This window comes from Cherax quadricarinatus, chromosome 7, assembly GCF_038502225.1.
Source record: "Cherax quadricarinatus isolate ZL_2023a chromosome 7, ASM3850222v1, whole genome shotgun sequence".
NCBI lineage: Eukaryota > Metazoa > Arthropoda > Malacostraca > Decapoda > Parastacidae > Cherax > Cherax quadricarinatus.
This window is the reverse complement of record NC_091298.1, coordinates 44,984,671-44,999,614: the sequence shown is the minus strand read 5'-3', so window position 1 is coordinate 44,999,614 and position 14,944 is coordinate 44,984,671. Positions and strand designations below refer to the sequence as shown.

Genomic DNA, 14,944 nt, shown 5'->3' with positions numbered 1-14,944 from the left:
TCATTTCTTGGCTGTCATCTGTGTATGTCCCATCTCGCCTAAGCAGGGTCCCAATACTGGATGTTGTTTTTCCCTTAGATTTGACATAAGAGAAGAAGTATTTTTTTTTTCAATTTCCTTTACAGCTTTTAGTTCTTCCTGTGATTCTTGTCTCCTATAAGATTCCTTCAGCTTAAGTTCGATATCTGCAATTTCATTGACGGGTGCCTCCCTTCGTATTTCAGATATATTGACCCCACTCAGCAGCTGTGTGACTCTTCGCTTTCGTCTGTATAGGGAACGTCTCTCTCTTTCTAGTTTACATCTTCTCTTTCTATTTTTTAATGGAATGTGTCTTGAGCAGATCTTAAGATTCACAGAATTCATTTTTTTCAAGGCAAATGTTCGGATCTGTGTTGTTTAGGAGGGAGAGATACATGATTATATACACTTGGAAAATCCTAGAGGACTTAGTACCAAACTTGCACGCGAAAATCACTTCCTATGAAAGCAAAAGACTCGGCAGACGATGCAACATCCCCCCAATGAAAAGCAGGGGTGTCACTAGCACGTTAAGAGACAACACAATAAGCGTCAGGGGCCCAAGATTGTTCAGCTGCCTACCAGCAAACATAAGGGTGATTACAAACAGACCCCTTGCTGTCTTCAAGAAGGCGCCTAAAGTCACTACATGACCAGCCGGGCTGTGGTTCGTATGTCAGTTTGCGTGCTGCCAACAGCCTGGTTGATCATGCCCTGATACACAATGAGGCCTGGTCACAGACTTCATGGTGTATCAGGGCTAGATACATTTAGATAAGTTTTCCCAGGAGACTCCTCGGTGTGGACTTTAATGTCCTTTGCTATCAGGCTTTCCAATATGTAGTTCGTACATTCCTTCGTATGTAACTCACAGTTCACGCTCACTCACGTGTAATTCTCATTCTGTTTCACTCATTTGTAGCTTTGATCTACTTTCAGCCATATATAGCTGACACTTTCATTCACTCGTGTATAACAAACACCCTCACGCTAGGATACCTCAAAAAAGTATTTACTCTATAAAAATCTGTTGTCTTCAAAGAGTAACCTTCTCGGGTAGTTTTATATTGATCCTGTAAAGCTGGAAATTTATTTTTAAATTCAGTGATAGCCACCAGACCCCAATGGAAATAAGTCATTCTGACTTGTTTGGGTTATCCCAGGTTCTCTACACATATGCTGCTATGTATGATAATCTATGTAACTGTATTTGTGTATACCTGAATAAACTTATTACTTACTTACCATCATGAGGAGAGCTGGTTTTGATGTTACCGGAGCCAGAGGCTGATTTTCTCTGCATCAGAATGATTTAGAATTCAGACGATTATTCTTTATTTAAAATCATATCCAGTTCCCTTGTTCACAGATTGATGCATGTGACAGACTGGTACGAGACGCTGGTAGGAGTGGCAGGGGGCAGAGCTCCACAAACAGATGGGATGGACCAGTGGGCGACCATCACTGGCTCAGCACCTTCCCCTAGGACGCATATGATCTACAATATCGACAACACCACGTCATTTGTAGCTGGGGCCAGGTGAGATCAATATAAAATCTTGTGAGAGTAGTATAGAGCATCACGAGAACATATTGGACACTTGTTATAGTATAAATTTCTCGTGAGAGACAAATGGAACAGATTTCAAGATGATAAATTAGACACATGTATAACACTTGATTATCATTATTGACTAAACGTTTCCTCAATAAAGATACCCAAGTGTGGCACATGTGGCAAATGAACCATCTATCTACATTCATGTCAGACACAGCAACATCTTGGGATCTTATTACAGGGAATTTTTCACTTGCCTAACCTCTTCAAGCATGACCTACTTCCACATTTGGATTTGTCAAATGTGATGCCACCTATGACTGCTACACCTCATCTGCCTAAAGTATATAAGCCACTTCGTGCATATGCTGTATTCTTTTCAAGGTTGATGGACTGATTACATCGACTCCAGGCTGAGGGACTGATTACCTCAACCTCCTTCTGTTCTTCACCATTCTTCTTCTCCTTTGTGTGGCGAAACGTTTCCTCAAAAAAGATACCGAAGTGTTGCACATGTGACTAGTTCATTAATTTGTCGGTTCTCTGAACCATTTATCTACATATCATGATGTATCTGGCATTGCGCGAAAGGCAGAATAGAGATTATATGTTCGGTGTGGAGACTCATAGAAACCATTTTCCTTCTCATTAGAGTTGTGGAATGCATGGAGAAACTTGGATAACCTGATCAATGTATCACTACTAACAGGCCTAGCGCCAGATAAGTGGAAAATGGCAACGGTGATACCTATCTATAAAGCAGGTGACAGATGATTAGCTTTGAATTATAGACCAATTTGCCTAACCTTCATTGTGGGAAAATTGATGGAATCAATAACTGCCATGGCTGTTGGAAGCCACCTTGAAAGATGATTTTACTAAAGGGCGTTCCTCCCTTACAAATATTAACCTTCTTTTATTAACCTTTTTTTAATAATAATAATATAATATCTTTATTTCTACAAGTACATGTACAAGGTATACAGACCATAGCTGACATCAATGACATACTACTATATAGAAAGCCGCTTGTTATGCTGAGCATTTCCCTCAAATTAGGTCAGTTTTGTCCCAGGATGCGACCCACACCATTCGACTACCACCCACGTACCCATTTTACTGATGGGGAACATAGACAACCGATGTAAAGAAACACACCCAGTGTTTCTACCCTAGGCGGGAATCGAACTCGACGCTCGCCGTGTGAAGCAAGAGCTTTAACCACCAAGCCACGGGGCACCGTCAATACCTGTAACGTTTTTATTTTATTTTATTTTATTTTTATTTAGAAATTTAGCATACAAACAGAGGTACAAAAAATACAGGTAAGAGCAGCATGCCAAAGCCACTTATATGCATAGCATTACGGGCTGGATCAAGGTGGATCATGGTAATGAGTATGATATTGTGTATATGAACTTCAGTAAGGCTTTCGATATAGTTCTACTTAGGAGATTGTTGAAGAAAGTAGGGTTACACGGAATATGAGCATTTTTTCCTGGATAGAAGCGTTGTTGACAGATTGGCAACAGATTTTGTTAGGAAAATGAACACAGATGCAACTAATATGACATTTTAGTGTGACAACGTTTCGCTCTCCAGTAGCTTTGTCATGTTGTTAAGGCTTGACATAGCTACTGAAGAAGACTCACCATGTTCTTGTCATAGGGCTGCCCCTGTCATAGGGCTGTAAACGGTACATCACTTGTACAAACTCCGACTCTCCTTCGGGAACCACTGCCAGGTCATTACATGGAGAAGACCCGGGCCACGACCCGTCCTGGTAAACTTACCTGATTCTAAATCATTGCAATATTTGTAATGGTTTGATAGAGCTCCTGCAGAGCGAAAAGTTGCCACAATAAAATGTCACATTAGTTGTATTTGTGTTCATTTACACAACATTCTGTCAGTAATTCTACCAATACTTCCAACAGAGACCTTGCATAAATGTGGAGAAATCAGAGTGGGGACGAGTCATAAATGGTGCCCCACAGGGGTCAGTGTTGGGCCCTTTGTTGTTCACAATATACTTAATCAGCATTAATGAGGGACTAGTGATATAAGCAAGTTTGCCGATGACACCAAAATAGGCTGTCGGGTTAATTTTGACGAGGACATTAGAGCGCTACAGGAAGATCTAAATAGACTAATTCAGTCGTTGTCGAAGTGGCAGATGCAGTTTAATATAGACAAATGCAAAATTATAAGACTTGGAAAGAAAATAACTATGGCTTTTATAAAATAAGTAATGTAGATCTTACTCACTCCGACTGCAAAAAAGATTTAGGAGTTCTGGTTAATAGTAATCTAAAACCAAGACAACAGAGCGTAAATGTTCGCAAAAAAAGCGAGCAGAATTCTTGGTTTCGTATCAAGAAGTATAAATAACAGGAGAACTCAGGGTTATTCTTCGACTCTATATATCATTGGTTAGCCCTCATTTAGATTAGGGGGTATGTATACTGCGCCGTGCTGGTCGGTTTGTTTCTCGTCTGATTTCGTTTTTTTTTTTTAGTCCCATAGCTCGATTGGTAGCGCAGTCAACTCTCACACTTAGGTCCGGGAATCGAACCCCGGTACGGATGAAAACATTACGACGTGTTTCATTAAGTCACCTGCTGTCCCTGTTCACCCATCAGTAAAATGGGTACCTGGGTGTTAGTCGACTGGTGTGGGTCGCATCCTGGGACACTGACCTAATTTGCCCGAGATGCTCAGCATAACAAGTGGCTTTCTATGTGGTAGTATGTCATTGTTGTCAGGTAGGACTGTATACCATGTACATGTACTTGTAGTAAATAAAGATTATTATGATTATTATTATTATTATTATTATTATTATTATTATTATTATTATCCGTAAAGAGTGTTCTTCAATAGTTATCCCAGTGGTACATACGTTTTCTATAAAATTAGTGGTTGAAAGAAAATGTAAAATTATAATCTTATGCGTAAACTGCTCTAGTGCTGGACCGACGACCACTTTGTAAGTAAGTAAGTAAGTAAGTAAATTTATTCAGGTATACACAATACAGTTACATAGAATTATCATACATAGCAGCATATGTGTAGAGAACCTAGGATAACCCAAAAAAGTCAGACAGAGTGACTTATTTCCATTGGGGTCCTTTGTAAATAATAATAATAATATCTTTGTTACTACAAGTAGGTCAGTGTCCCAGGATGCAACCCACACAAGTCCACTAACACCCAGGTACCCATTTTACTGATGGGTGAACATAGACAACCAGTGTGAAGAAACACACCCAATGTTTCCACCCCTTCGCAGGGAATCGAACCCTGACCCTCACCCTGTGAAGCGAGAGCTATTGCCACTAGGCCACGAGGCACCGTTTTTCTTTATTTGGGCGTCTGTATTATACTTGTATGGTATTTATTATATACCTAATATTAATTTGATAGATAAGTAAATGTGGTAGATAAATAATTGCAAATGTCAATAATAACGTGAATATACAACATTTTACATAGCCGTGAGCGACACACTTTTTCCCATCATAATAACAAGAAATGTTGTAGTAATTATACCCCTCATGGAAGGCTCCTTGACGCTGGTGAGGGGCTCTTGATCTAGGGAATTGGATCTGTGCTCCAGTTCCCTGAATTAAGCCTGAATGCCTTCCATCCCCCCATAGGCGCTGTATGATCCTACGGGTTTAGTGCTTCCCCCTTGATTATAATAATAATAATAATGTAGTAATTATAATTCATTGTAGAAACATGCGAAGATGAGACACTAAAATGTTAGCAAAATGTTGCAGTATTTTTCTGTAAGCTTAACTAATTTTTCGACTTTTTTTTTATACCGGCCCGTGCCACCCTGGCTATATGATAATATAATATAATACCTTTATTTACTACCAGTACATCTACAAGGTATACAGACCATAGCTGACATCAGTGACATACTACTAAATAGAAAGCCGCTTGTTATGCAGAACATTCCCCGTAAATTAGGTCAATATACCCCTTATGTTAGCACATTTCTTGTCACCGAATTACAGAATGGACATAAATGAGCTGAAAAACGTTCACAGGAGGATAATAAATTAATCCCATATATCAGAAATCTTTCCTACGAGGATAGAATGAGGGCATTGATCTGAGGTGTAAATAACGGAATAAAGAGCATAATATAAATACCTGGAGTATACCTGGAGAGGGTTCCGGAGGTCAACGCCCCCGCTGCCCGGTCTGTGACCAGGCCTCATAGTAGGTCAGGGCCTGATCAAATCAACCAGGTTGTTACTGTTGGCCTCACGCAAACCAATGTACGGACCACAGCCCAGTTGGTCAGGTATTGACTTTAGGTGCCTGTTCAGTGCCTTCTTGAAGACAGCCAGGGGTCTATTGGTAATCCCCCTTATGTATGCTGGGAGGCAGTTGAACAGTCTTGAGTCCCTGACACTTAGTGTGTTGTCTCTTTTCGTTCTTTTCATTAGAGGGACGTTGCATCGTCTGCCGATTCTTTTGCTTTCGTAGGGAGTGATGTAGAATTAGAAAATAAATACTTTGTGAAATTAGAAAATAAGACCCTTTTAAATTTTATATTGTATACATATTCATTGTTTGATATTTTTTTCTGAACAAACAGGATAGGAGACTACAAGCTACTAGTGGGAGATCCTGGCCCTGGAGAGTGGACGCCTCCTCCAGAGAACTTCACCATTAACTCCCACTTCGCTCACGCTATTAAAAATATCGCCTCAAATGAAAACAAATTAACAGTCAAACTTTCTGGTGTATCAGAACCGCAGCTTCATGTGTCGCAGCCAAACACAGCTCTTCACAACTACAATATATTGGATCAGTCTGGTCCCCGCCAAGCAAGTGTGGAGTCAGAAAACTATGACCAGCTTGGTGTTCTACAATCAGGTGTTGGATCGGATAAATCTACTGAATTGTTTGATAATCAAGGCCCTTTTCTCTCCGATGATTTGCAGAGTGACTCATCTGCACAGTATCAACAGAAAATGACGGTGGTTGAACCGTTAAGTCAGCCAAGTAGGGTCCTGAGTGCAAAAAAATCAAATGTCGGTCCATTTTTAGTCAGAATCGTTGGACCAGAAGCTGTTGGCAGTTATAACGTTAATGAAAGATATTGGACAAGTGATAAAAAAGAGAAAAGCAAAATTTTGAATAAGGCAAAATTTAATGTTAAATATTTTGGAAATGTAGACGGCAATGGTAGTGGCAGCAGACCTTCAGATCAGCGAGCATCACAAGACGACACTCAGGAGAGGTGGGAAGAGAGCAGACCTTCAGATCAGCGAACATCTCAGGAAGACGATACCCAGGAGATGTGGGAAGAGAGCAGACCTTCAGATCAGCGAACATCACTGGGAGACGATGCTCAGGAGAGGCGGGAAGAGAGCAGACCTTCAGATCAGCGAACATTAGAACAAAGAGACGATACCCAGGAGAAGGAGGAAGATAGTCAGCCGACGCTCCAACAACTGCTACAACTGTTCAACACCAACATCACTCAAATCCGTCTTTATAATATCACAGGTATGTTATTGCTGACAGCAAGCAGGTATTTGGTCAGGTTACAGAAAAAGAATGGAGTTAAGTGGAACACATAATAACAACATCTGGAATTTATAAATACACTTCTGAATTTTTAGTTACTTAAAAATATAAACCTTTTTGCGTTTAGTTCCATTTAAAAAATCGCAGAACTCTTTTGCTATATTTAGAAGACGGATGCCTTGCACAGTATTGCAAACACATAAAGTAATTCACGTTTAGAATAGGTGCTTTTGTGGAAAAATTTGAATTTTTCTAATTTCAGCATGTGTAAATTTGAATAATATAATTGTGTATTAAAATGTGATGCTGATTTGACCCTTCGAGAAATTTCGAGCTGGGGGGAAGTGGAACAGCCACAAAGCGGGAAGAAGATGCCGTAGTGAAAATGTGTGAACACTGGTCTGTTAATTGTGCAATGTAATCACGTGTCATCGAAGTTCAGTTGGTGTATATCAAACTCAGTCTGTAATTTAGAAATTGCTGACATATTTGTGCTGAAGAATTGGGATAAATAATGTGGAAAATCCATGCAGTTCGGCTACACGGACGGAAAAATAGGGGACTGATTCTTCCCGACAACACACTTTAACTAAGTGATGCTTACCCATAATGTATGGTAGTTTTGCATTGTCCATTGTAAACTCTAGCTATTAGGATAGCGTTAGGGTGTGTTACACATAAAAATCCAGTAATTAAATGGTAAGTGGTAATAAGAATTTGTTTTACTAATAACACCATTGTATTATATGTATTGTACTAATAGTTATAATTTGTGTACCCAGCAAGTAAACCAGAATATACAGTCCACACAATATTAATTTACCAGAGAAGCTGGTTTTAATATTGTAATTATGAATTTAATGTCAGATCTAGCTTTTTGTGAGAATAGTGATGAAGTGGGCATCGAGGGAGTGACAGTTCTGTGACCCACTGTGACTAAGTCACACTTACCTCACCCAAATTACTTACATGTAATAGTTCAGGCAATTCCTTGTAAACCTCATGCAGGTAATTTCTCACAGTTTTATTTCACACAGAAAGCAGATACATATCTTCACAAACTATAATTTCACAGAAAACGGGACATAATTTTACATAGAACATATAGGCTTTATTTCAAGTAGAACATATATATTTTGCTTCATATACAGTACATTTTTTTCACGCACAGCTTCAGTAATTTCATGATGTGTTCTATCATATTTGTCATAATTTGCAACAGCTAATTCTTTTTAATAATAATAATAGTAATAATAATATAATAATAATACATAAATAACCCGCACATAGGAGACGGAAGCTTACAGTGACTTTCAGTTCGACTTGGACCATTAACTTGGACCATTAACTTGGACCATTAACTTGGACCATTAACTTGGACCATTAACTTGGACCATTAGCTTGGATCATTAACTTGGACCACTAGCTTGGATCATTAACTTGGACCATTAACTTGGATCATTAACTTGGACCATTAACTTGGACCATTAACTTGGACCATTAGCTTGGATCATTAACTTGGATCATTAACTTGGACCATTAACTTGGACCATTAACTTGGACCATTAGCTTGGACCATTAACTTGGATCATTAACTTGGACCATTAACTTGGACCATTAACTTGGATCATTAACTTGGACCATTAACTTGGACCATTAACTTGGATTAACTTGGACCATTAACTTGGACCATTAGCTTGGATCATTAACTTGGACCATTAACTTGGACCATTAACTTGGATCATTAACTTGGACCATTAGCTTGGATCATTAACTTGGACCATTAACTTGGATCATTAACTTGGACCATTAACTTGGATCATTAACTTGGACCATTAACTTGGACCATTAACTTGGACCATTAGCTTGGATCATTAACTTGGACCATTAACTTGGATCATTAACTTGGACCATTAACTTGGGCCATTAACTTGGACCATTAGCTTGGATCATTAACTTGGACCATTAACTTGGACCATTAACTTGGATCATTAACTTGGACCATTAACTTGGATCATTAACTTGGATCATTAACTTGGACCATTAACTTGGACCATTAACTTGGACCATTAGCTTGGATCATTAACTTGGACCATTAACTTGGACCATTAACTTGGACCATTAACTAATAACACGTTAATGGTCGGTTAATGTGCGGGTTATTTTCTATTGCTCCACTCACGGTATTGTGCTTTAATAATTCTCTTTAATAATTATACTACTACTACTAATTATTATTATTATTAATAATTATCTCATTTTTACTAAAATATTTACTTTTGAAAAGTTTTCATTAATATTATATATATTTTCTGACAAAAATTCATTACGTTATTTTTAACACGTCTCCAGAACAATGTTCATCCGGGATTCAATATATGATTTCGGTGAGCTTTTAATTTTGCATTTATTTACAATATATTATTATGAATAAGTGATAGTGAGATGATGTCCTTTGCTATAAGTGATAGTGAGATGATGTCCTTTGCTATAAGTGATAGTGAGATGATGTCCTTTGCTATAAGTGATAGTGAGATGATGTCCTTTGCTATAAGTGATAGTGAGATGATGTCCTTTGCTATAAGTGATAGTGAGATGATGTCCTTTGCTATAAGTGATAGTGAGATGATGTCCTTGGCTATAAGTGATAGTGAGATGATGTCCTTTGCTATAAGTGATAGTGAGATGATGTCCTTGGCTATAAGAAATGGAGACGTCATTGGGTATCTGATGATATATGGATTCCTGCTGACAATAACGGTGAGGTAGTAAATAGTACATTATATGACCCTGTACGTTATTATTAAGAAGTGGTTATAACTATGATGATAATTTTTAAAGGGGTGAACCGGTAAGCCAGCGAAAGGCCTCGGTCAGACGACCAAGAGCTCCAACGGCGGGTCATTATCTGACTAAGATCCGCGTCAGGACACACTTGTCCTGTTTCCTGACGAACCTTGCCTAACCTAACCTGACTAACCTAACCTAACCTAACCTAACCTAACCTGACGAACCTTACCTTACCTAACCTAACCTAACCTAACCTAACCTAACCTAACCTAACCTGACGAACCTTACCTTACCTAACCTAACCTAACCTTACCTAACCTAACCTAACCTAACCTAACATAACCAAACCTAACCTGACCTAACCTAACCTAACCTTACCTTACCTTACCTTACCTTACTTAACTTAACTTAACTTAACTTAACCTAACCTGACGAACCTTACCTAACCTTACCTAACCTTACCTAACCTTACCTAACCTAACCTAACCTAACCTAACCTAACCTAACCTAACCTAACCTGACGAACCTTACCTTACCTTACAATACCTTACCTTACCTTACCTTACCTTAACTTAACTTAACCTGTGCTTTAGCTTCCTATATCACCATGTATTTAACTGGTTTGATACTTTACCTTTAGAAGAATTTCTAAACAGCATGAATATTTAAATAGAATATGAGGGGACAAAATTGCTTGTAATAAAGAGACCTGTCCACCTGCCCCATCCCTTAAGAGGCACCTAAGTTCCTCCGTCTTCTTAAGAGGCACCTAAGTTCCTCCGTCTTCTTAAGAGGCACCTAAGTTCCTCCGTCTTCTTAAGAGGCACCTAAGTTCCTCCGTCTTCTTAAGAGGCACCTAAGTTCCTCCGTCTTCTTAAGAGGCACCTAAGTTCCTCCGTCTTCTTAAGAGGCACCTAAGTTCCTCCGTCTTCTTAAGAGGCACCTAAGTTCCTCCGTCTTCTTAAGAGGCACCTAAGTTCCTCCGTCTTCTTAAGAGGCACCTAAGTTCCTCCGTCTTCTTAAGAGGCACCTAAGTTCCTCCGTCTTCTTAAGAGGCACCTAAGTTCTTCCGTCTTCTTAAGAGGCACCTAAGTTACTCCGTCTTCTTAAGAGGCACCTAAGTTCCTCCGTCTTCTTAAGAGGCACCTAAGTTACTCCGTCTTCTTAAGAGGCACCTAAGTTCCTCCGTCTTCTTAAGAGGCACCTAAGTTCCTCCGTCTTCTTAAGAGGCACCTAAGTTCCTCCGTCTTCTTAAGAGGCACCTAAGTTCCTCCGTCTTCTTAAGAGGCACCTAAGTTCCTCCGTCTTCTTAAGAGGCACCTAAGTTCCTCCGTCTTCTTAAGAGGCACCTAAGTTCCTCCGTCTTCTTAAGAGGCACCTAAGTTCCTCCGTCTTCTTAAGAGGCACCTAAGTTCCTCCGTCTTCTTAAGAGGCACCTAAGTTCCTCCGTCTTCTTAAGAGGCACCTAAGTTACTCCGTCTTCTTAAGAGGCACCTAAGTTCCTCCGTCTTCTTAAGAGGCACCTAAGTTCCTCCGTCTTCTTAAGAGGCACCTAAGTTCCTCCGTCTTCTTAAGAGGCACCTAAGTTCCTCCGTCTTCTTAAGAGGCACCTAAGTTCCTCCGTCTTCTTAAGAGGCACCTAAGTTCCTCCGTCTTCTTAAGAGGCACCTAAGTTCCTCCGTCTTCTTAAGAGGCACCTAAGTTCCTCCGTCTTCTTAAGAGGCACCTAAGTTCCTCCGTCTTCTTAAGAGGCACCTAAGTTCCTCCGTCTTCTTAAGAGGCACCTAAGTTCCTCCGTCTTCTTAAGAGGCACCTAAGTTCCTCCGTCTTCTTAAGAGGCACCTAAGTTCCTCCGTCTTCTTAAGAGGCACCTAAGTTCCTCCGTCTTCTTAAGAGGCACCTAAGTTCTTCCGTCTTCTTAAGAGGCACCTAAGTTACTCCGTCTTCTTAAGAGGCACCTAAGTTCCTCCGTCTTCTTAAGAGGCACCTAAGTTACTCCGTCTTCTAAAGAGGCACCTAAGTTCCTCCGTCTTCTTAAGAGGCACCTAAGTTCCTCCGTCTTCTTAAGAGGCACCTAAGTTCCTCCGTCTTCTTAAGAGGCACCTAAGTTACTCCGTCTTCTTAAGAGGCAAGAGGCCTAAGTTCCTCCGTCTTCTTAAGAGGCACCTAAGTTCCTCCGTCTTCTTAAGAGGCACCTAAGTTCCTCCGTCTTCTTAAGAGGCACCTAAGTTCCTCCGTCTTCTTAAGAGGCACCTAAGTTCCTCCGTCTTCTTAAGAGGCACCTAAGTTCCTCCGTCTTCTTAAGAGGCACCTAAATTCCTCCGTCTTCTTAAGAGGCACCTAAGTTCCTCCGTCTTCTTAAGAGGCACCTAAATTCCTCCGTCTTCTTAAGAGGCACCTAAATTCCTCCGTCTTCTTAAGAGGCACCTAAGTTCCTCCGTCTTCTTAAGAGGCACCTAAGTTCCTCCGTCTTCTTAAGAGGCACCTAAGTTCCTCCGTCTTCTTAAGAGGCACCTAAGTTCCTCCGTCTTCTTAAGAGGCACCTAAGTTCCTCCGTCTTCTTAAGAGGCACCTAAATTCCTCCGTCTTCTTAAGAGGCACCTAAGTTCCTCCGTCTTCTTAAGAGGCACCTAAGTTCCTCCGTCTTCTTAAGAGGCACCTAAGTTCCTCCGTCTTCTTAAGAGGCACCTAAGTTCCTCCGTCTTCTTAAGAGGCACCTAAGTTCTTCCGTCTTCTTAAGAGGCACCTAAGTTCCTCCGTCTTCTTAAGAGGCACCTAAATTCCTCCGTCTTCTTAAGAGGCACCTAAGTTCCTCCGTCTTCTTAAGAGGCACCTAAATTCCTCCGTCTTCTTAAGAGGCACCTAAGTTCCTCCGTCTTCTTAAGAGGCACCTAAGTTCCTCCGTCTTCTTAAGAGGCACCTAAGTTCCTCCGTCTTCTTAAGAGGCACCTAAGTTCCTCCGTCTTCTTAAGAGGCACCTAAGTTCCTCCGTCTTCTTAAGAGGCACCAAAGTTCCTCCGTCTTCTTAAGAGGCACCTAAGTTCCACCGTCTTCTTAAGAGGCACCTAAGTTCCTCCGTCTTCTTAAGAGGCACCTAAGTTCCTCCGTCTTCTTAAGAGGCACCTAAGTTCCTCCGTCTTCTTAAGAGGCACCTAAGTTCCTCCGTCTTCTTAAGAGGCACCTAAATTCCTCCGTCTTCTTAAGAGGCACCTAAGTTCCTCCGTCTTCTTAAGAGGCACCTAAGTTACTCCGTCTTCTTAAGAGGCACCTAAGTTCCTCCGTCTTCTTAAGAGGCACCTAAGTTCCTCCGTCTTCTTAAGAGGCACCTAAGTTCCTCCGTCTTCTTAAGAGGCACCTAAGTTCCTCCGTCTTCTTAAGAGGCACCTAAGTTCCTCCGTCTTCTTAAGAGGCACCTAAGTTCCTCCGTCTTCTTAAGAGACACCTAAGTTCCTCCGTCTTCTTAAGAGGCACCTAAGTTCCTCCGTCTTCTTAAGAGGCACCTAAGTTCCACCGTCTTCTTAAGAGACACCTAAGTTCCTCCGTCTTCTTAAGAGGCACCTAAGTTCCTCCGTCTTCTTAAGAGGCACCTAAGTTCCTCCGTCTTCTGATAACATGTTTATTTTTCCCCTATAATCTTCCTTGTTCGTAATTACTATCACATTTGCTTTGTCTGTGTCGTAAGGTGAAGTCCAGGATCTTACCTAAATTCATGGTATAACTTAACAAATCTTTAAGAACAATTATGTTGCAGCCTTCCACGGACTCCCTAAGTTGTCCGTGGACTATCATTTAAGAAGGCACTCACTGCATCAACCTTTAAAGTCAACGAAGAAAATCAGAAAAAAAAAAATTAATTAAATTCCCTTAGTGTATTTTTCTGAATTTTTAAAACAAAGTATTTTGTAGGTAAAGAAATACCATCAACAAAACTAGCAAGTAACATACTAATAACTGATGTTAAGTGTTAATATCGTTACAGCGGATCCTGAGGAAAGAGTCAACCTGGCAGCAGAGGAACAAGGTGTGGTACGCCATATACTGCAGTTTATTCTACAGCAGATGACCCGATACGTTCCAGCTGACATTAAACCGGATGACCCCGCTGCTGACCCCTCGAACTATAACAATATCTGGAGTCCAGGATGGTGTGACCCTGTATAGTCAAGTGTCAACACTAGAGTGAAATAGTTAATTTGAAATGTGCCGTGCTGGATATATTGCTTCTATCCTTGTCACCTTATCCATTATGACGGAAGTAAAAGTACAGTACCCAGTTTAATGCTGCTTTTGGATACCCATTGTTCAGTATTGGAGCGCCATTCCAGCCACCCTTTTGGACTTCCTAAAGAACCATTCCCTGATATCCATTTCTTTGGATATCCCATACCTCTTCATCCTTTAAGTTTTCTGGCAGTTCACACAACATCTCGCTCCCTCAGTACCTCTGTTTTCTCAATAAGAACGAAACGAGACACATCTAAGGACCCAAATGACTCTGAAGTGACCAGTTCATTCAACAACATTTCGAACATGGGTTACATGTTCATTCAACAACATTTCGAACATGGGTTACATGTTCGCATTTTTGATCAATTCCTCGTTTTATCAGTACTTTCACTAAGGGTCTATTTAGCAGTCTAGTGTTGTATTTAGGTTTTCTTATTATGTGGCTCGGCATCTCTCTCGTTTTGTGTTTGATTATTTTTCTTCAGTTTCCTCTCTGCCTCCTGCTAGTCACTAGGTAATTACTTTTGATGTATTCCCTTCCATTTCTCTTTCGTACTTTACAGTGACATCAACTTTTCCTGTCACCAGGTCTGAGTGTCACCAGGTCTGAGTGTTACCAGGTCTGTGTGTCACCAGGTCTGAGTGTTACCAGGTCTGTGTGTCACCACGTGTGTGTCACCAAATCTGAGTGTCATCAGGTCAGTGTGTCACCTGGTCTGAGTGTCACCAGGTCTGACTGTTACAAGGTCTGAGTGTCACCAGGTCTGAGTGTCACCAGGTCTGAGTGTCACC

At 40.6% G+C, this 14,944-nt stretch overlaps 1 protein-coding gene across 1 annotated transcript in view; it reads left to right on the top strand.

The window, feature by feature from the left end:
* The window catches only part of LOC128686844 (arylsulfatase B), a 150,338-nt gene extending 136,134 nt beyond the window's left edge, over window positions 1-14,204 (top strand). The window contains exons 10-12 of the mRNA XM_053773982.2: window positions 1,391-1,561; window positions 6,198-7,114; window positions 13,905-14,204. Coding sequence (XP_053629957.1) covers window positions 1,391-1,561; window positions 6,198-7,114; window positions 13,905-14,086 — 1,270 coding nt within the window. The 3' untranslated portion in view covers window positions 14,087-14,204. The remainder of the gene's footprint in view (window positions 1-1,390; window positions 1,562-6,197; window positions 7,115-13,904) is intronic.
* The last annotated feature ends 740 nt before the right edge of the window (window positions 14,205-14,944 follow it).